We start from the raw sequence: 21,946 nt of genomic DNA, 5'->3' as shown, positions 1-21,946 counted from the left end.
GGTCGTGGGGCCGTGCACCTGCCTGCCAGGTGGGGAGTGAAAAAGGGAGGAAGGAAACCCATGATCTCAGCTCTGGTGCCACTGGGCAATTTAGGAGGTGACATTCAGCAGTGGTGATGGCTGCTGCATCTTACTGTGGGAAAATAAGCTGGTAGAAAGGTCACCTAGAGCAAGTCTGGGTGACCAGCTGGCTCGCTGGTCGTGTTGCTTCTCTTTGTGACCTTTCCAAGACCACGAATGATCATTTCAGCATGAAGGACCTGGAGCTGTTGGAGAGAGTCCAGAGGAGGCCACAGAGATGATCCCAGGGCTGGAGCAGCTCTGCTCTGGAGACAGGCTGGGAGAGTTGGGGTGTTCAGCCTGGAGAAGAGAAGGCTCCAGGGAGACCTTAGAGCACCTTCCAGTGCCTGAAGGGGTTCCAGGAAAGCTGAGGAGGGGCTTGGGACAAGGGCAGGGAGGGATGGGATGAGGGGAAGGATTTTAAGTTGAAAGAGGGGAGATGGAGATGAAATATAAGGAAGAAATTCTTCACTGTGAGGGTGGTGAGACCCTGTCCCAGGTTGCCCAGGGAAGCTGTGGCTGCCCCATCCCTGGCAGTGTTGAAGGGCAGGTTGGATGGGGCTTAGAGCAACCTGGTCTGGTGGGAGGTGTCCCTGCCCATGCAGGGGGTTGGGACTAGATTGCCTTTAAGGTCCCTTCCAACGCAAACCAGTCTGGGTTTCCATGTTTCTATACCTTAAGGCCTGAGTCTTGCAAAATGAGGACTCCTCAGGGCCAGCACTGCAGCTGCACCAGGTCACTGGGGCCAAGCCCAGGCAGGTCAGGACATCCCCAAGGACAGAGACCCCCCTGAGCAGTCTACATAAGGCTCCAGCCTTTTGTGGCAGATCCATGGTGTGGTCACTGGCAGAGAGGGATGGGATCTACACTAAACTTTATCTGCTGAAACATCTAAGGACACATGGAAACTTCCAAAGCTCTTTTAGTGGCTTATTTCCCCCTGGTTCAGATGCTTACAAGAAGGGCAAGAGGCAGGACTTTGCTACAAGTGCCACTTCCCACCAGGCAAGCCCTCAGGTGCCCAAGCAGGACAAGGCAGAGGTCACCAGAGCTTTTGTCAGAGTTGGGAACAGCCTCTTTTCCCAGAGCTGTCTTTGGAATCATCTTTCTTGTTAATCTTTAACCCAAAAGAAACCTCTGTCCCGGGAGGAAGAGCAACACGCAGAAAGCAACCCCAAAGAGCTCCCTGTGGGATGAAGTTTCCTCAATTAACCCTTATTAGGGTGACAAGGTTGTTTTCTGACGTGCTCTGGGTGGGTGAGCAGCAGAAAAAGCTGAAGATCATCAGTCTGCAGCATCTCCCTCAGCTGAAGCTGCTGGGTCTGGTGGAAGGCTGTGAGCTTCCCATCCACCCACGGGGCCTCCTTTGCTTTCACAGTGCCAGCACCATGTGTGGGAAGAGGTCCAAGTGCTCCTTCTCCCGCCTGGAAGTGATCCTCATTGTCTTCCTGGTCCTGATGATGGCAGTGACCGTGGTGCTCCTCACCCTCCACTTTCTCTCCGAAGAGAGCCATGGCAAGTTGAGCTATTTCAGTCCCACCATGACATCCTGCTCCAATGTGTGTCCAGCACAGGAATTTAAACTCAAGGGATACAGGGAGAGGCTCCCGGGGCCACTGCTGAGCTTTCATAACCATCCATGCATGTGGTCCTCTCACCCACAGGGCAGTTGCTGGTCCCTGCAGCAGGAGCAGGGTGGTCCAACCCAGCAGAAGCATCTCTTGGGGCTGGATGCAGAGCCTCAAGAACAGTGGGTGGGGATGGCTGCAAGGGTCCAGACCACCTCCCTTCCCTCTCTCTGCATGTGGAGGGGGTCCCCAGAGCCCCTCACTCCAAGCATCACACCAAGGGGCTTCACAACTGTTTCAGCCCCATCAGAGGCTCCCCTGCCCTAGATGGGTCATCACCCCACATGTGACCTTCCAGTTTAAGTTTGCTCTCACATTGGATGTGCTTCACTTTTTCTTCACGAGGGCTTTGCCCTGGGTTGTGGCCCCTGGAGGAGGAGGTGTGGGAAGGTCAGTTTGGGTGTGTAGCCCTGTCCACTCCTGACATTTGAAAGGAGAGGAACTCCCTGTGCTCAGTCTGTGGCCATTCTTGGTGCTTCGCTTCTCCCCTGTTTTAAGGGACATCCTAGGAAAGGCCAGACTGGGAAACAGAAATGTTCTCCCACAGTCTTATCTCTGCCTCCAGGGGCTTGTGGCTCTGGGGTTTCCTGACATGCAGGTAGATTTTCTTTATTAATTTATTTATTAGTAGCCCTTGATGACTTTGCTTCCATGAGTTTGCCCAGGCACTTCGTCCATCCTGGAGAAGGACTTTTGCACCTCCATGATGGCTGGGATGAGACATGATCTCCTTCAGGAGGCCTTTTCCTCACTGCTTGCCTGGAGGTCATTGCCCAGAGCTTCTGGTAGCTCTGCTGTGATTTTGGTTTTGAGCTCTGAGCACTAACATGGGACATGTTGGAGACACCAGGGTGTGCTTCTCTTTCTTCCCTCATCCTTTTCCTGGTACCTCCTGACATGCCACCTCCTTTTTCTCACTGCAGCTGAGCAGATGTTTGTCCACTAATATACTACTTTTTCCTCTTCCAGATGCCACCAATGAAAGAGCAAACTATTTACTGGGTGTAGGTCGAGCTGACTGCACGGGCCCCGTGGCTGAAATTCCTCTGGTGAGTTGGGGGAATCAAAGATGGGGTTGGCAAAAATAACTGATTTTCATCATCTCTGAGTGGTTTTTTTGCAGGCCTTCTGGTTTAGAGGCTCTGTCTTGCCAAACCCTTGCTGTCTTCAAACATTAGGTGAAATTTCTCTGAGGCTCTGGGCCACCTGGTCTAGTGGGAGGTGTCCCTGGCCATGGCTTGGGGGTTGGAACTAGAGGATCATGAGGGTCCCTTCCAGCCCAAACCATTCCATGATTCACTGTTTCTTGCAATCACAGGACAAGGTGGTTGCAAGGTGGTTCCTGAGCTGAAGGAGTCCTCTCAGCTTCTGGCCCACCTACTTAAAAAAACAATTCATCCCTCAATATTTTGGCTGCATGGGGTTGATGGAGCTCTCCCCTTCCAGATGGGCTATGCCAACCCGAAGCAGGTGGGCAGGGGGCTTCTCACCCACCTCTACAGCAGAGCCTTCATCGTGGCAGACCTGGATGACGACTCCAGGAGAATAGTGTTTGTCAGCGCCGACATCGGGATGGTGTCTCAGAGGCTGAGGCTGGAGGTTCGTGGCTGGACACGGGTGGTTGGCATGGGTTGGGTTGTCTCTGGTGTTCACATTGAGGTTGAAGTCATTGCTAAATAACACCCCGTGTTTGCTGGCCATTTGCTGTGGGGTCTCCTTGCAGCGTGACCTTGGAGAGACGTCGTGTCTCCGCTGAAGAAGAGCTTTTGATTCCTCAGGGCAGAGCTTCTGATGGAAATGTTACCATGGATCACAAATCCATTATCGTGGTGCCTGTGCAGCTCTGGGTCTCCAGCACCACAGAGGAGGGATGGAGAGCTGGGGGCTCTTTGGGTGATCCCTTCTCTACCAGTTGGCCACAGAAGTCTTCCCTTACTTGATCTGATTATTTTAGGGCTCTTGCCAAGTCAAGAGCTTGTGCCACACGTGTGGGGTTATTGGGTAGCAAGAGAAGAGGGAGGACTAAGATGGTTTTGGGGTTTTTTTGCAAGGGCTGATAGAAATCCCCCCAGCCTTTGGGTGTGAAAAGGGAGTTATTTTAGGACCACCTGCTTCCCCTTAGGTGCTCGAGAAGCTGAGGAGCAAGTACGGTGCCCTGTACCGGCAGGACAACGTCATCCTCAGCGGGACCCACACGCACTCGGGGCCTGGGGGCTACTTCCAGTACACCCTGTTCTGGGTCACCAGCAAAGGGCTGATCAGACCGACCCTCAACGCCCTCGTCAACGGCATCGTCAAGGTCTGTGCCCCCCCAGCTGTTGACAGGAGAGCCCATGATCCCAGAAAAGGTGTGCGTGGGGGGACACGTTTGTGACTCAAGGAGCTCTTGCTGTGACGTTCGTGGTGGCACCGCTGAATGGCAGAGGGTTAAGACACACTTGGAGGTGGGTTTGTGCTTCCCAGTGGAATCGGAGCAAACCCCAGAAAGAAGCCTTGGAGTCCTGAGAAAGAGTCAGTGGCGGGTGGTTTCAAATTGTCAACGTCATTTGATAGAATTTTAGGCTACCTAATTAAAAACGGAAGCCCCCCAGATTCCCAAGGATGGGTTAGGGGCAGGAAAAGAGGGAGTTTTTCCAGATCACCTCCCAGGTGCCTTCCATGCGTGGACTAACAGCCCCCCCTCCCTGCTTTCCAGAGCATTGCCATAGCACACCAGAACATGAGGAGAGGAAGGCTCTTCGTGAACAGGGGCACTGTGGAGAACAGCCAGATCAACCGCAGCCCTTTCTCCTACCTGGAGAATCCAGCCTCTGAAAGAAGCAGGTAAAAGCTCCTCCAGCAGGAGAGAAGCACAGCCCTGTAGAGGACCCTTCAGTCGGGGCCCTGACCCAGCCACCTGGCAGCTGGTGTTTCTGGTATTCCATTGGGATGGTTGAAAATGTGGAGACCAAGAAGATGGCAGAGCGACCCTGGGCACCTGGGTATGTGCATCCCCCAAAACGAGTTGCAGGAGTGAGCTTGGAGGTTGTGGTTGCCCCTCCCAAGCATGTGAGGCACTGCTCAGGGATGTGACCCCAGGCTTTGCTTACAAATAGTCTTCAGTAGCATTTGAGTCAGATGGCACCATCCTTGGTGCATGAATTTGTACTGCGAGAGAGGTCCTCTCTCCAGCCCCTGGAGAAGCAGCTCCTGGAGAAGTCTGCAGCAGCCAAACTCTTCCCTTCCCTTCACAGCCCTGTTCAGATGCTCCTCTAAGGTCTCACTGTCTGCTGGTGACCTCTGTAACAGCCTCTTCCTTTCCTTGCTCAACCTGGTGGAGATTTAACGTGTTAAATCTGACAGTTCTGGTTATGGGATTTCCCCTCTTCATTGTCACCCAGGTATTCATCCAACACGGATAAAGAAATGGTGCTGCTGAAGATGGTAGAAGAGGATGGACAGGAGCTGGGCCTTATCAGGTAATGACCACTGAAATAACGTGTTTTGCTCCAAATCCTGATAAATCACAGTTCCAGAGCAGTTCTGTCTTTCTGTGCACACTCTCCTGCCCTTAGACCATCACTGTCCTCCATCTACCATGGGAGACACAGCAGCACCTGGCCCACCTGCAGCTGGGCACATCCTGGTCCCTGTCATCTGGGGAAGATGGCCATAGCTGGTTTCCCCTTGTAGGGGTGCACAAAAATCCTCTCTGGGGCTCTACCTGTGCCCCTCCAAGCCCATCCCAGCCCTGGCACCTCCAGGATCCTTTGGGGCTCCTCTTCTCATGGTTCTTCTCTGTAGCCCCCACCATTTTGTGGGAAGTGCCCCATTCCTGCAGGCAGGGTTTCTGGCTCCCATCCTATCAACACCTCCATGGGGCTGCACCAAGTTCAGAGCTCAAGGTCAGGCTGATTAAGTAACCTGCAGTAACAAAGCCATAAATTAATTTTCCTCATTTAGAAGTCACAAGCAAGAGTCCAAGTGTGCTAAGAGGATGAGGAGGGTTTTCTCCTTTGTACAAAAGAAAGTGCTGCTTTTCCCCCCTTTTTTTTTTACACTTTTGACTCCTCCTTGTTTCTTTGAAGCAAGAAAAACAAAAAAAATCCCTCTAAAATATAATTCTCTAGACTCCAGAAAGAGCAGGTTCAGGGCTGGAATAGCCCTTGGTAGCCCTGATAGTGGCAGTGCCAATTTCTTGTGGCCTCAAGACCTGGACCATCACAGCCATGAGGCCTCCTGGTCAGGAAGGAAGAGGATGGGAATAACTCTGCCCATGTCAATCCAGCCCTGGGTACCACCAGCCTGCGTTTGGATTCTCCCAAAGAGAATTCCCACAAGCCAGTTGCCAAGATCCAGGTTGAAAAAGCCAATTGCCAGCATTCACATTGACCAGTGCATTCCCTGTGTGTCTCCTGTCCTTTCTCCAGCTGGTTTGCTGTGCACCCAGTCAGCATGAACAACTCCAACCACCTGGTGAACAGCGACAACGTGGGTTACGCCTCCTACTTGTTCGAACGGGAGAAGAACAAGGGGATGCTTCCTGGAGAGGTGGGAAGGGAAATAATGCTGGGACAGAGAGGGAGGGCCTGGCTGGTGCTTTCCAAGGGCCAAGGCAGGGTCTGTCAAACAGGGAAACAGGACACAGAAAAAGGAGGACAAAGATGCTCTGATTTATTTACTTTCTTCCATCAGAGAAGGGAAAATTGCAAGGTGTGCTCTTAAATTTGCCAAGCTAATAATCAGTGGTGTTTATTTAGATTTCAGAAATGACCCAGATTTATTTTGACTGGACTGTCAGAAACAGGAGAAAAGCATGTGTGGGATACTTGATGCAAAGGGATCAATATATCTCACCTGGGGTGTGGCATCACGTCCGTGGTCAGCACCACTTCCCTCGCAGGGCTTCCAGCCAGTGTTGCCTCCTGGTTGTCATTCATCCAGAAGATCTGCCATCCTCAGAGTGCAAATAAAAAGCATTCTTCTCCCTGAAACGTGTATATGGACATGAACCCAGCTCACAGACACTTTGAGCTACGAGGTGATCGAGAGGGTGTCCTGTGTGTATCTTTAAACAGTTGCCCAAATCCTATTTTAATGCTCTGGGCAGAGGAACACGTGCAGTTCATCCCAAGGAAAGGAATCCTACCAGCCTCACTTCCAAGGAGTGCTGCTTGACCTTGATGTTCCCTCAGGTCAGGTGCCACAGCTCTCACCCTGTACATCAGTCAGGGTGACCGCCTGGCAGAAAAACATAATGCTGTGCAAGGTGCCACCGTGATCCATTAACATTGGATCAGTAGCATGAGAAGCTGGGATGTGGTGGGAAGAGCTGCTGCTGAGGTGGAAGGGGTGGATGAAGGAAAGTGGGGTGGATGAAGGAATGCTGCCTGGACACCAAAGTGGTGTGAAGGTCCCCCTGAAATGGCAGTTGTGTCCTATTGCCCCTTGCTCTTCCTGTGCCTAACCCCTGGGACCCTCTGAAATCCCCATTCCCATCCTCTGAGTCGCCTCAGGAATGTTTACCAGCCTGGCCTGCTCATCAGCTGGCTGTGATGCCAGCCTCTACAGTGGGGAAAGCTGGAGGAGATGTTCCTGATCACTGTGAGGACCTGAAGTTCTTCTCACAGAGTTGTCAGGGTTGGAAGGGACTTCTGAAGATCACCTAGTCCAACCCCCAGCTACAACAGATCCCACAGGAACATGTCCAGATGGGTTTGGAACGTCTCCAGAGGAGGAGACTCCACAGCCTCTCTGGGCAGCCTGTCCCAGGGCTCTGTTATCTCACCATGTCTGGTTTTGGCAGGGCCCTTTTGTTGCTGCCTTTGCATCCTCCAACCTGGGAGACGTGTCACCCAACACCAGGGGCCCGTTCTGCTCCAACACGGGGGAGTCGTGTAACAACCCCCAGAGCACCTGTCCCGTGGGGGGGGTAAGTACCTCCTACTGACCCACCTTGCCTTCTGAGAGGGGGAAACTTGGGGTGGGGCAGCAAACCCCTGGGGTGGGCCATTTTGCATGAAGAGGACATGAAATAAAAGATAAATCACCACCTCTTTTCGGACTAGTCTTGATGCCTCTTTCAAGAGCTGTGTCTTGTCCTCACACACCCTGTTTTCTGGTCATTCAGCCCCAGCATGGACTTTTATCTTGCTGCAAAGGGTCTAGTGACCCTGTGCCCAAATTTGAGGTGGCAATTGGCTCCCGCAGTGTGACAATCACCCACCTTACGTGTTGTCCCTGCTGGCTTTGAAACCAATTCCTTGACAGGCGACGATGTGCATGGCCAGGGGTCCCGGTGGTGACATGTTTGACAGCACAAGAATCATCGGGCAAAACATCTACCTGAAAGCCAGGGTGAGTGACATTTTGCTTGACCAGTGGGTGCGAGTTGTTCATCCCAGCACCTTGCACCTGGATTTGTGAATGTTTGGAGGGTTCAGTGACCCTCAGGTCCATGTTTAGATGCTTAAGGAAAAGTTTCCTGGTCATTCAGGCAGCGCACGCGTTTATTCAGAGACGTCGTTGCAGGTGTTGCAGTTTGAAGCTTGGTTTGGTGGGTTAATCTCCATACCCCCCGTTGGTGCCTCACGTGGATGTTGCCCCTCCCGTGCATGTGTCTCAGAGGTATCATGGTGGGAAAAATCCCTGGTGTTGGAGAAAAAGAGCTCAGGGCTCTTGTTGGCCAACGTGGGCATCAGGCTCCCAAACTATGGCAAATAGTTCGAACATCCAGGGAAGATCCTCATCTTGCCCTGCTTGACTTTGCATTTATTCAGCTGGTGTCCTCTACCCTGGAGTCCCTGTACATCACCTGTGTCCTCGGGCTTGAAAATCACCTGAATTTGCCAGTTTCCCTTCTGCATCTTTGTGTAATGTGGGAGTGGTCAGTAAGAAGGCTGTTTCTGGCACCACTTCAGGGCCAGCAGCTGGTAGGAACTGGAGGAGTAAGAGCAAAAGGTTTGATGGTGGCCATTGCCTTTTAATCAGAGTTTCAGATGCTTGCCCTGAAGTTGCTCGAGGCTGATCATGACTTCCAAGTGATTGTCCCAGTCAGAGTGGCCAGGCTGCATCTTCTGTCCCTTCCAGCTGTTGTGGGAAATGCTACTAAACCTGTGCAGCCCCTGGCAACACTTTGTACCAGCCTAGGGCACGAGTGCCAGGAAATCCTTCACTGAAGAGCTGAACGTTCAGCCTGGAGAAAAAGAGGCTGAGGGGAGACCTTCTCACTCTCTTCAGCTGCCTGAGAGGAGGAGGTTGGAGTGAGGGGGTCGATCTCTTCTGCCAAGGAACAAGTGGTAGAACAAGAGGAAACAGCCTCAAGTTGTGCCGGGGGAGGTTGAGGTTGGATCTTGGGAGCAATGTCTTCATGGAAAGGGTTGTCAGGCCCTGGCCCAGGCTGCCCAGGGCAGGGGGGGAGTCCCCACCCCTGGAGGGGTTTCCAAGCTGTGTAGATGTGGTGCTGAGGGGCATGGGGCAGTGGTGGCCTTGGCAATCCTGGATCAACTGGATGGACTTGATGATCCGAAAGGTCTTTTCCAAGCAAACCCATTCTCTGATGGCTTAGCCATCACGTTTGCCATCTTAGCCCTGTGGTAAATGCACAGCTGGAGTCCAAGTGTTGGGAAGCCATGAATGCAACAAAGTGCATCCTTCCCATAGAATGCATTGTTTTTTTCTGGTTGGTCTAAGATGTGAGAAATGCCAAAAAGGTGCAACTGAGGGGAAAAAAAGTTGCCATCCTGGTGGAACAGGGGCAGGTTTCAGCTGTGAGAAGAAAGGCACCCATGAAACTACTGAGCATGGAGTGTCCATGTTAATTGAGGCAGGAAGAGCTTGCAGGGCCCAGGGCATGTGGGATCTGGAGATGGGGTGGTAGACAAGAAGGAGGGAGGTTTAACACTTGGAAGAGGCCACTGAAAGGTGTCAGCAGAATGAAGAGCTCATTCACACAGCTGGATCTCAGTAGGGCTGGGCTCCTGATTTCTTTTTCCTCAAGGATTTTCACCTTGTGCGTGTCCCTTAGGAGCTGTATGACCAAGCTGCCCAGGAGATCACTGGAGGCCTCAGCTCAGCCCACCAGTGGGTGAACATGAGTGATGTCTGGGTGGAGCTCAATGCCACGCACACGGTGAGAGCAGGAGCTCCTGGGCTCTGGCCATGGGTCGTGTTCTCACAGCAGGACTTGGCAGGCTGAGGGGAACTCCTTTTGAAATATGGTTTTAAAATATCTCTCCATCATTTTTCCCCCCTTCTGATGAAGGTTAAAACATGTAAACCAGCCTTAGGATACAGCTTTGCTGCTGGGACTATTGATGGAGTGGGAGCTTTCAACTTCACACAAGGTAACTGAGGGAGCAGAGGTCAACATAGCTTCATACAGATGGGGAATCTATCCCACAGATAGATTCAAACCCCCAGGGTCAGCTAAGAACATCTGGTTGAGCCACAGTCTCCAAAGGGATGCTTTTTTTGGGAAGGTGTGACCTTACAGCCCTCTCAGAAATCTGTGTTCATAAGAAAGCTCTGGAGAAGGATCTGACCATGCTCTGAAGGAAGGAGTGCTGGCTGGAGGAGAAGAGCTGGCTTTGGGACAACCCTTCCCATTGGTTCTCATCATCCAAAGGCTGCTAAGATGGAGCTCAGCTGGGCCAGAGCTTGGCTTTTCAAACCACCCCAGAAAAGGAGAGAGAATCCACTGAGAAATGTCCTGTCAGGGAGGGAGAAATAATTGAGTTTTCTGGGGCAGCTGAAGGAACAAAATTAAAAAGGTATTTCCCCCTGAAGGTGCAGTAGAAGGAGACCCATTTTGGGATGGAATCCGGGACCAGCTGCTGGGAGAGCCATCCAACAGGACCAAAGCCTGCCATGCACCCAAGCCAATCCTCTTCAGCACTGGAGAGGTACAATGAAGTCACTTGTCCTGGTGCCTTTTGGAAACTCTGGGGACTTACCCACCTTCTCAGTGGTGTCTTCAGAGGTTTCTACTGGGCTTTAACTTCCCCTGGGAGCATCCGATCAACTTCTCTGCTTTCCTGTCATGTTTATCCAAGGGTCTGTAGGTTCGATGAGCTGTAACATCAGCTGATGCCAGACTCACTCATCCACAGGTAGAATCCAACCAGGCTCAGGCTGGAGGTACCATGGGGTGGGGGTCTCTGGCTCCACCTCACCCCCAGCAGGGCCAATGCTGCAGCTAGGTTGCTTAGGACCATATCCAGAAGAGCTGGGGTAGTCCCCAAGGATGGAGATCCCCCCACTGCTTGGGTCCTCATCCCAGGGATGCCCCATTCACATGGGGAAGGGCTGTTCCTTTGAGTCAGCCTCTGCAGAGCTGCTACCCCATCAGTCCCAGCCCATCCACATGCTCGGGGCTGCTCAGTCCCAGACAGGATCTGGTGTTTGTTCTTGCTGAATTTTCCCCAAATCCCACTTAAAACTTTAAAAGAAAATCAGTGCTCCTTTCTGTGTCCAGCTCTGGAGCCCTCAACACAAGAGGGACCTGGAGCTCTTGGAGCAGGTCCAGAGATGGCCACAGAGATGATCCAAGGGCTGGAGCAGCTCTGCTCTGGAGCCAGGCTGGGAGAGCTGGGGTGTTCAGCCTGGAGAGGAGAAGGCTCCAGGGAGACCTTAGAGCAGCTTCCAGTGCCTGAAAGGGGCTCCAGGAAAGCTGGGGAGGGGCTTGGGACAAGGGCAGGGAGGGGTGGGATGAGGGGAATGGATTAAAACTGGAAGAGGGGAGATTTAGGTGAGACATTAGGAGGAAAATCTTTCCCATGAGGGTGGTGAGACCCTGTCCCAGGCTGCCCAGGGAAGCTGTGGCTGCCTCATCCCTGGCAGTGTTGAAGGGCAGGTTGGATGGGGCTTGGAGCAACCTGGGCTGGTGGGAGGTGTCCCTGCCCATGCAGGGGGTTGGGACTGGATGATCTCTAAGGTTCCTTCCAACCCAAACTACTCTGTGATATGATTCAGTGATCACCCCCTGAGTGACTTAGAAATTCTGCATCACATCTGATGCATCCTGGTTGGATGCTCAACCTCACTGGTCCTACCACCATCCTTTTCCCATACAGGTGAGGGGTTTCCAGGTGCTACCCTGACTTTAGTGACCCACTTTGCTTTTAGCTGCCTCTCCAGCAACATCTTTTTTTGCCTTACCCAGAGTATTGGCACATTTTATCTCTCTCTTATGGTCAGACCACTTGCTGCACACCTGGGGGGGGAAACTCTTCCTCCTCTGCCCATCTACCAAGAAAATTTGCCTGATTTATGGCTGTAGGAAGGCAAACACTTCCCATACCTTTTTTTTGCTGCTGTCCCCAATAACCACTTTTTTTCCCCCCCCACCTCAGATGACTCGTCCTCACCCCTGGCACCCTGATGTGGTTGATGTCCAGCTTGCTACCATCGGGTCGCTGGCAATCGTTGCTGTTCCTGGAGAGTTCACGTATGTGTCCCCCTGGGATTGCTCCGTGCAGGGCAGGGAGCAGCTGGTCCTCCAGCCTCCCAGCCACACTCTGCGGGCAGGCAGGGCCCGTAGGCCCAAAACTGTCCTGGGGTTTCCCATTGTCTGCAAACCAGCCGTGGGAATGAATGAGCTTCCCAGATCATTTCAGCTGTTGGTTGGAAAATGCAGTTTTGATGAGGCGAAAGGAACTGGGAGATGGTTTGAGCTCATGGCAGAGAGGCCCTAAGAGGTGCTGAGCTGTGTGGACTTGGGGTTGTTTGGGCTAGAGGAGGCTGAGGGGTGGCCTTGTTTCTACAACTGCCTGAAAGGAGGCTGGAGGGAGGTGGGAGCTGGTCTCTTCTCCAATGTAACCAGTGATAGGATAAGAGGAAATGGCCTTGAGTTGCACCAGGGGAGGTTCAGGTTGGGTACTAGGAGAAATGTCTCTACCAAAAGAGTGGTCAGGCACTGGAACAGAGGCTGCCCAGGGCAGTGGAGGTGTTAAACAAATGTGTGGACGTGGCACTTCAGGACATGGTTTTGTTGGCAGGATGGTGTTGGGTTGACAGTTGGACTTGATGATCCTAAGATCTTTTCCAACCTTAATGATTCTATGATTCTGTGACTCCTGGTGGTGTGTCCAGCCAGTGATTCCTGCTTCATCTCCTTGCATTTCTGGAGTCTGACCTTCTTCCCTTCATGCCCCTAGGACCATGTCTGGACGCAGGCTACGGGAAGCTGTTAAAAAAGTAAGTTGCTGAGGAGGAGCTTTCTCCAGAACACAGCATTACCTGGATCTTCACCTTTCTGGATCCTTCTGGTTTTTCCCTTGCCTCCTCCCAGATGGCGTCATGTTCCTCAAATGTTTCTCAGGTGGTTCCTTCTCTCAGTTGCTTCAGACACATTTTGCATGTGCTTACTGACATGCAGGAGAGATGAATATCTGCCCCAGAAGAAGCAAACTGGTGGGGTTTCAGTCTATCAAGCCAACACAGGGTAATTCAACCAGGATCCATGAGTAACAGATACTACCAAGACTTTTGTATCTGGGGGTTGCTCCTCAATCATTACCAGAATTTTGCAACATGAGAAAAATTGAGAAAAAAAAAATAATTCCATTTTCCTGATTGATACATCCTGTTATCAGCTGCAGCAAGAATCCCAGTTTAATCTCAATCTCCAGAACTCACTGAGCTCTCAAACATCACCAGTTTATTTTCTTGAGAATACAGGCATCAGCAACAGAAAAACCCACCCAAATGTGTTGAATTTACTAGAGTAGGAGGCAATTTATCCCTTTTTTTCCTGCAGGAACTGAAGGAGAGATGTTCAATGGGCAAGTTACCTTTGTAGGGTTGCATGGACATCCAGCCCTCTCCTCACCATAACTTTGAGTTCTGTCCTGATAAATAATAGACATAGTAATGGTGGTGATAGTAATAATGATGATGATGTGTATTAAGCAGTTGTTACATGATAAATGGTTTATTTCCTTCCCTAGGAATTTGATTCTCATGGTACACCAGGAATGGAGGTGGTAATTGCAGGCCTGTGCAATGTCTACACCCATTACATCACCACCTATGAAGAATACCAGGTAAACAGTCAAAAATGTGGGTTGAACTTGCTTAGCTGGGTTCAGATTTTGGCTCCATGGGATGATAATTCCTATGAAATGATGGATGTTCAGCACACTTTTCTGTTGCCATGAAAACCTTAAGAATCTGTGGCAGAAATCCTTGTTCACTCTGGCATAGATGACGTGGTCCTAGGGCCAGTGTGGTTTCCTGACCATAGCTAGAGACTACGTATGGGTGCTTTAACCTGGTCACATGTGCTGAAGGGAAGTCCTCTGAGCTCAGGTCTGTTTTAGTGATCTCCTGATGACTTGGGTGAGTTAGAAATTATCTTGATTAGTTGGCAAAATGGCCAGCAGAAAGACTGTAGAATCAGGGGTTGGGAGGGACCTCTGAAGATCATCCAGCCCAACCCCCTGCTGCAGCAGGAACACCCAGGGCAGGTCACACAGGAACGTGTCCAGATGGGTCCTGAAAGTCTCCAGAGAAGGAGCCTCCACAGCCTCTCTGGGCAGCCTGTCCCAGGGCTCTGTCACCCTCACAGGAAAGAAGTTTCTCCTCATGTTGAGGTGGAGCTTCCTGTGTTGTCACTTGGTGCCGTTTCCCCTCGTCCTGTCACAGGCACCACTGAACAGAGACTGGTCCAGGACTTGGAGCTGGAGGGTCTTAAGGTCAACATGACTCACAGTGCCACGTTGCTGTGGAGCAGAGTGCAGTCCAGCTTGCAAGGCCCAGTTCTAAGTGTCCCCAGAAGGCATGGCAGATGCTCTGCTTTGGGGAAGGTGTGGACTCCCTGGGTTTACAAACCCTAAACTGGGAGGGAATGTTGGAAGAACTGGAGTTGACCCAGCAAGTTGGAGAGACAGCCTACATTATAAGACTTTCAAAGAGTAAAAGAGCTGTGGTAATTGGAAGAGTGACAACTGGTCCTCCCTGGTTGTGTTGGTTTGGAGAATGATGTGTAACCTGGACTTGCAGCAGAGATACTTTGGCAAAAGCTGTTGGGTTGTCTCTGTAGTCACAAAGGCATAAATAAATCCCCACAGGTGTAGTGCTGGTCTCTTGGCAGGGTAGGATGAGCTGTACAAAGCACTCAAGAGCCCTTCAAACCCTCCTTTTCCAACTTTGTCCTCTGCTAGGCTCAACGCTATGAGGCTGCATCAACTATCTATGGACCACACACCCTTTCTGCTTATATCCAGCTCTTCAGAGGACTTGCAAGGGCTCTTGCTACGGTAACACCAAGTTGCTATATGCCACGTGCTGCTGCTGACATTTAAAACCTCCAAGTGGTGATGGCTGTATCTGTTCCTCAGGCTACATGGTTGCTACCCTCTCTTTTCTCCTAAGAAACCACTTTGAGACATTCTCATATGGTATAAAAGGAGTTCCTGTGATGGGGAGGGGGGGGCTCATACCACTTGGGAAATTCTGGGTGTTTTCAGTTTGAAGTCTGGAAAATAGGCTCCTCCTGACTTTCAGTGTGCCCCGAGCTTGCTGCTTTTCTACCAAAAGGAAGAAAAAAAAATCTGCTGTACTTTGTTACCTTTGCATCTGGGACCATGTGAAGGTGCAGGAGGAATCAGCATCAGGGCAGAGGGTGTCCTGCAGGGATTGCTCCTCCACAGGCAGCCATCCTCTTGCTTGGTTTTATGCTCACTTTATTGCCCTCATTCTTAAAATGCGTGTAGACGGGGGGCTTGGGTGAAGAGCCACAGTGCTGGTTATCTGCATGCCTGTACAATGAGGACATCTTCCCTCCCCCAGCACACAGCCCAGGATTTGCCTCCTGGCCCAGAGCCCCCAATTTTCAACATTGGCAACCTGACCTTGGTGCCCCCGCTCGTGGCCGACCGCGCGCCGCCGAGCAAGGCGTTCGGGGACGTGCTGCGAGAAGTGAGACGTCAGTATCGCGTGGTGAGACCCTCGGGGGGCTGCCGAAGCCTTTGCGGGAAACCTCTGAATCCTTACCCCTCTGCTGAAAAGCTTTGTTTTCCCACGGGGTCGCAGTGGTCTCCAGACCTCAAAGGTCTTAGTGGGCACGGCCGAAAAGGTCTTTTGTGCCAATGTCGTTGCACTGAATGTGATTGAAATGAGTGAGTGAAGGGGACAAGTAAAAGCCCCTGATATGCAACGTGAAGGAGGGTTCCCCTTTGGCTTCACCATAAAAGAACAGCTTCTGATTAAAGAGGCAACTCTGGTTCAGCGGGTTCTTGACGAGCAGAAATCAGGTCACCTTTGATGCCTCTGGTACAGAATGTAAACGAAATAAAAATGTCAGAAAGGGTTCAGTGTTCAGTGCTCAACATTTAGTTAAGGTGTTGGGAGCAGGGCTTTCATCCCACTGCTGTCTCAAGCACTAAGGTGGGAGGGAAGCAGGGAGGGGTTCTTCAAAATCCCACCTATTCCCCTCCCTCTTTTTTTGCACAGAAATCTTTTGTGCTGCGGTGCCCGTTGCTGCTGCAACAAGCGAATCTATAAATAATAAAATTAAAATAAACAAAAAACGTATAAACCCCCGACCAAGCCACTAAAAAAAACTTGAGTGGCACCTTCAAAGGGTGTTCTTAACGTGCAGTGCCCTGCTCAGTCTTTAATACAAAGCTCAATTTCCCCCACAGGGAGAAGTCGCTGAAGTAACTTTTGTAGGTGCCAACCCCAGGAACTCGGCGGAGAACGGGGTAAATATGGAGTCAGGGATGGAGTTACTGCCTCTGCCTGGGGCAGCTGAATCTGTGGTGTTCAGGTGTCAGGAGGGGTAAGGTGATGATCCAAGGGCTGGAGCAGCTCTCCTATAAAGGCTGAGAGAGTTGGGGTGTTCAGCCTGGAGAAGAGAAGGCTCCAGGGAGACCTGAGAGCACCTTCCAGTGCCTGAAGGGGCTCCAGGAAAGCTGGGGAGGGGCTTGGGACAAGGGCAGGGAGGGAGAGGATGAGGGGGAGATGGTTTGAAGCTGAAAGAGGGGAGAGTTAGGTTGGATATAAGGAAGAAATTCTTTGCTGTGAGGGTGGTGAGACCCTGTCCCAGGCTGCCCAGGGAAGCTGTGGCTGCCCCATCCCTGGCAGTGTTGAAGGGCAGGTTGGATGGGGCTTGGAGCAGCCTGGGCTGGTGGGAGGTGTCCCTGCCCATGCAGGGGGGTTGGAATTAGATGATCTTGAAGGTCCCTTCCAACCTTCACCACCCTGTGACTCTGGGAGGGCGACGACCAGCTGAGCTCCCTGGGCTGCTCCTGGCCCTGAGGGGTTTGTCCCGCCAGACCCCTCGGACCCGCCGCTCCCCCAGCAGAGCCGGGGGCCGTGGTGCCGGTTCTGGGGTGTCTGCTGCTTCTGCTGCTTTTTTTGCCACTTGGGGAAGGATCCCCCAGCCAGATCCTGTGTGTTGGGCCCAGAGCTCGCTCTTGGTTGGTGTCCAGCGCCTCCCTGTTGGAACAAGGGTGGTGTCCAGTCTCCATCCCATCAGCCTGGTGCAGCATTTCAGTGAAACAAAGAAAATTAGAGAGGTGCTTCGTTAGTCACAGAAAGGCAGGTGTTGGAAGGGACCTCTGGAGACCACCTAGTCCAGCAGGTTCACCGAGAGCAGGTGGCACAGGATCACACCCGGGCAGGTTGTCCCATCCCTCATCTTGCACAGACATTAACAGCAACTACCTCACCTGTCCGTTCTCTTTTTGATTCTTTCAGTTTGGGCTTTGGCACTGAAATGTAAGTGTTCTTGCTAGGAATCCCCACATCTGGCAGTGAAGCCCACGGAAGTGTAGCCCCTTTTCCAGCTTAGAGTGACACAGAGGAGCGGGGACATGCCTGTGCCTGCAGCATCTGGCTAACCCTGTTATTTTTATTCCAGACTGAACACAACTTCCTGACGGTGGAGAGACGCACCAGCACTTCAGAGGACTGGCAGGTGGTACAGAACGATGCCTCCTGGGACACCAGGTGGGTGCCCTGACCACATCTCCCTGTACCACAGGCTCCAGGGAGTAATGCCAGTTTAATCCAAAGGGCTTCATTTCAGAGCTCCCAACTGTAGGTTGGTCTTGTCCACGCAGGTGGTGTTTCCTGGGGATGGATCAGTCCATATTTGGGTGGTTAACTTGTCAGGACCACGACAATGGGTCTTCTCCTCAGGTCTAGCTTCTGCAATGAAGGCTTGTAAGTTTGGGAAAGGTAGAAGGAAGAGCAGGAAGGTTGGTGGCCCAGCTGCTTCATCCATCTGCCTGTTGATGAGCAGGATACTAAAGGGAAAATGTGAGCAGGGTTCTCAGAGGGAAGAGCTTTGCTGCGCATCATAAAGTAGAAGCAGTCAGCAGTTTAAAAGAAGCTTGTAAGAAGGCAAAGTTAAGGTTAGAGATGTCAGTGATAAGGAAAAATAACCACTAGGCAGGAAAGCTGGCATCTTTTAGTGCCACACCAGAAGTTGGCACATGAAACAGGAATGCCAAAGGTGTTTTTTGTCAACCCATTTGATTTCTAGTTACTCCCCTGTTTGAATAAAACCAGACGTTTTCCCACCTGGCTCTGCAACCTGTCTGTGAGAAACTGGACCCCCAAAAACCTCCATCTTGGGTTCTTATGACCGTGTGATGTCCCGGTGCAAACACGTAGCGTCTGATGTCAGAGGGGCAGCTTTCTCTACAGCTTGGCTTCCTAGAGCTGTCAGGGTTGGAAGGGACCTGTGGAGATCACCTAGTCCAACCCCCCTGCTACAGCAGATCCCACAGGGGCACATCCAGGTGGGTTTGGAATGTCTCCAGAGAAGGAGCCTCCACAGCCTCTCTGGGCAGCCTGTCCCAGGGCTCTGTCACCCTCACAGCAAAGTTTTTCCTTATGTTTCACTTTGAACCTCCTGTGCTCCAGCAAATCTTCCTGTGAATTTATGATGAGTATTTGATAGGGCATAATTCTCTCTGCCCAAGTGCAACTAGCTGCTCTCTAAACCTGGTTCAGGAGCCAGGACTCCAGCTGTCCCAGCTGGGGAGATTTTTTCCTACCTGCACTTGGAGCTCTGCATTTCTAAGTGCTTGCCCTCTGTTTAATACTTGCACAATGTCACTTTGTCAGTCTCATTGATGTCACCCTTTCCCATCAAGTTCCCTCCTTGAGTAAGGGAAATGATGGCATTTTATCACCTATGTGTGGAGACCTGCCCTTCTTCCTTCCTCTTCCAAAAAACCCAACAGATTTCCTAAAATCTTGGTGAGGAACACTGAGAATGTTTCATAACATGTCATTTGAGAGGATGAAAAACCAAGACAAATGCAAAACTTGAAGAATGTGCTGCCATGATACTAGGAAGAGGAGAACCTGGGTGTCTTCTTTTCCTCCCTGAGGAGGACTTGGGATCTCTGAAGGATGCTTGAAGAGTTCTGCTGACAAGGAAGAGGAGCTGTTTGGCCTTTTCCTGCCCTAAGGGGCTGGCCGGAAGGCAAACCAAGGCAGACAGTGATGTCTCCCTTCCTGGTGTCCCAGGAAAGTACCAAACACCACAACAAAGGGAAAATGGTTCCGTTAACGATTTTACCTCACTTTTTATGATGCCAGTGTGTTAACCTTGCAGTGCCAGTAATTCAGGTGATGGGGACAGGGAGCATCCAGCATTTTTACTTGTTATTAGCAGAGTCAGACTATGGAGGTTGTTCTAGCACCGAACATGCTGAGGCTGCAAAGGGCAGTAGCACAAGGGAGGACCACATTATTTATTCCTTTGCTTAGTGTTGCAAAGTGCTAAATAGCTGTGAGCTGCATCTGTGAAATGTGCTTTAATCTCAGGGATCAAAAGATATGAAAGTTTACTTAGAGAGGGTGCAGATTTTGGGGAAGAGGGACAGCTGCCATCTGCCCTTTGTCCTGCCTTTGCCACCCCAGCAGGGACAGGGTGAGGGCTCAGGGCAGATTTGCTCTTTTGCTGGAGGCTGCCTTGGTGCTTGCAGCAGAGCAGTGTTTGTCCCCACCCTGCTTCTGCATGGGGCCAGTAATTGTTTTTTTGGGACTGTTTAGGAGAAGGGACTGAGCTAGAGGCAGAAATTTGCCTGGCCCTGCCTTTAGCAAACAGCCAATGGTGATAAGATGTGGTTAGATCTCCATGACCTCATCTGTGAGGAACCTCTTCTTAGGGGAGACCTGAGCTAGAGTCCCAGAGAGGTGATTCCTGGAGCCTGGGGGCAGGATGGGGAGGAGGCAGGTGGTGGCGTAGATGTACCACAGCAGCATTTTCAGGTCACAGCCAGGCTTGAGCTGTAGATCTCTGGTCCAATCCAGCTCCCAACAGATCCAGTGCTGCAGCTACAGCAGGTTGCCTAGGGCTACCTCCAGGCAAGTTGGAGCAGGCACCCAGGCTTGAGACCCCCCAGCACTTTGGGCCTTGTGCTGTCACCTCACTGTCACCTCCCAAGACAATATTGCCTTCACCCCAAGAGAAGCCATTGCAATCCACAGGCAAAACCTTGGACAAGAGCAACCAGGCAGATACATGGGTCCTGTGTCAGCCTCTGGTCCCTGTTTACCAAACCACATTTTCCCATTATTCACTGTTTTTCACCCAGGTATGTGTGTAAATATTTATGTCAGTCTTGGCAAGACTGGTATGAGGAAACCTTTCATTACCATTGCCAATGAATCAACACCTTTTGTTCATCTGGTTCCTTTAGTTGCAGCCCTGAAATGGGGATGTTATCTCAGCAGGACTAGATAACTCTCATGAGTTATCTAGATAACTCCAGATACAATTAAGGGTGTGACCAGCAGTGCCACTTGTATCAAAAGATGTGCCCAATATAAAAAGAAGAGCAGGTTCCTCATCTTCACCTCCCCAAGAAGTGCTCTATCCCAACTGGCTGAAAAATCCCTCACCCCAGAAGATGTGTCTGGAGAGCTTTGGGGTTGACCAGGAGTGCTTTTGCACCAGGAGTCTGCAAAAGAAAATGGAAGGGTGGTCTGGAAATGGGTGCCAGAAGCCCTGACCTCGGTGGTGGTAGATTTTGCCTGTGACCATCCATAAATACTTCAGCATGAACCATTCACCCTATGGTGAACATTGCTCACAGGGGTAATGTTGGCTGGGGTTATGATGTGGAGTTGGGGGATGTAAAACCACGGTAGAAGTATTCCTCATCTTCAAAAAGAACTGCTGACTTCTTCTTCCATGTCTCCAGATATTTTTCAGCTGTGCTGGGTTCTGGGTTGGCTTGCTGGTTGCCTAAATTTATGAGGAAAGGTTTACAAGAAGCTCTTGAAATACACTTGGCTGGAGGGCATCCACCTCATGCCACTTAGTGAGCTCTTGGGCCGTTACATCGATCGAGTGGATTTCCTTGCTGATGGCAGTTTGTTTCTTTGTCTGCTAGGTTTTACTGGAGCAAAGGAATATTTGGGCAGAGCAAAGTGACCATTGAGTGGCACATCCCCCAGGACACTGAGCTGGGTGTCTACAGGATCCGGTACTTTGGGCACTACAGGAAAAAACTGTCCATCAGCAAAGCTGTCTCTGTTCCATTTGAAGGCACGTCTTCAGCCTTTGAAGTCACAGCTCTGTAGGTGACCTCCTTTATGGAAGGAATCCTTTCATTCCTGGACATCAGTGATGTTCACAGTGCTCACCTGGGAGAGGTTTTTGCTGCATATGTGACTCTGTACATGGTTGTACATGGCCCTGGAGAGCCCCTGGTCATCCTTTGCTGTGCAAAGCTCCACTTCCTGCAAAGGTTTGGCTTCTACCTGCCACTCAGTCTCACGTGTCCAACATATTCTCATTCAAGCTGCTCCTCTCCTGGCCAGATCTCATCACTGCTGATTCAAATTTTAATAAAAGTTGTGATTGTTTTTCTTTAGTCGTTTACCAAGAGCTCTTCGACTGTGAATAGGCAGAAGGAATAACACCAGGAAGTAATCCAGGCCATAAAATTATCCATAAAATTGAGCTCACTCCATAAAAGTGGAAAATGCTGCTGAATTCACGAAGTAGCAAAAGAGAAGACTCCTCAGTCATGCTTGAAGTACAAAGCATGGATTTAACCTCAATAAGTTTATGTTTCAGGTGCTGCAGATGGAAATCAGTAAGAATGGAATTTATGGATAAAAGCTGTGGGTGAGGCAGCTCTGAGCAGACCTCAGCCCGCTTCATTTCAGCATCAGGAAGGACACAAGGTGAGCAGGCTCTGGCTGGCTGAAGAGCTAAAGAGATGGCATGGCTAAAGCCTGAATCACTGACAGGTGGGTCACCAGAAGGACTCACGGTGCTCCTCCCGTCCATGTGAAGGATCAGT

General features: G+C 51.1%; 1 protein-coding gene across 2 annotated transcripts; it reads left to right on the top strand.

Annotated features, from left to right (window-relative positions):
• The first annotated feature begins 1,448 nt into the window (after nt 1–1,448).
• Nucleotides 1,449–21,218, top strand: LOC127383697 (putative neutral ceramidase C). 2 transcript variants are annotated; one of them, XM_051617022.1, is made up of 20 exons: nt 1,449–1,575; nt 2,658–2,737; nt 3,135–3,287; nt 3,811–3,987; nt 4,384–4,511; nt 5,069–5,146; nt 6,098–6,218; nt 7,474–7,599; nt 7,938–8,024; nt 9,694–9,798; nt 9,931–10,012; nt 10,455–10,570; nt 12,020–12,114; nt 12,824–12,863; nt 13,616–13,711; nt 14,831–14,926; nt 15,459–15,608; nt 16,313–16,372; nt 17,533–17,621; nt 21,029–21,218. In XM_051617022.1, the coding sequence occupies exons 1-20, from the start codon at nt 1,449–1,451 to the stop codon at nt 21,216–21,218; spliced, it is 2,196 nt and encodes a 731-aa protein (XP_051472982.1). The 2 variants fall into 2 exon arrangements, with proteins under 2 accessions (XP_051472982.1, XP_051472981.1); XM_051617021.1 differs by having other exon boundaries at nt 1,449–1,579; nt 2,620–2,737.
• The last annotated feature ends 728 nt before the right edge of the window (nt 21,219–21,946 follow it).

The sequence above is a fragment of the Apus apus genome, chromosome 4 (assembly GCF_020740795.1).
Source record: "Apus apus isolate bApuApu2 chromosome 4, bApuApu2.pri.cur, whole genome shotgun sequence".
NCBI lineage: Eukaryota > Metazoa > Chordata > Aves > Apodiformes > Apodidae > Apus > Apus apus.
The sequence above is the reverse complement of the archived record's forward strand: the minus strand, read 5'-3'. Positions and strand labels throughout refer to the sequence as shown.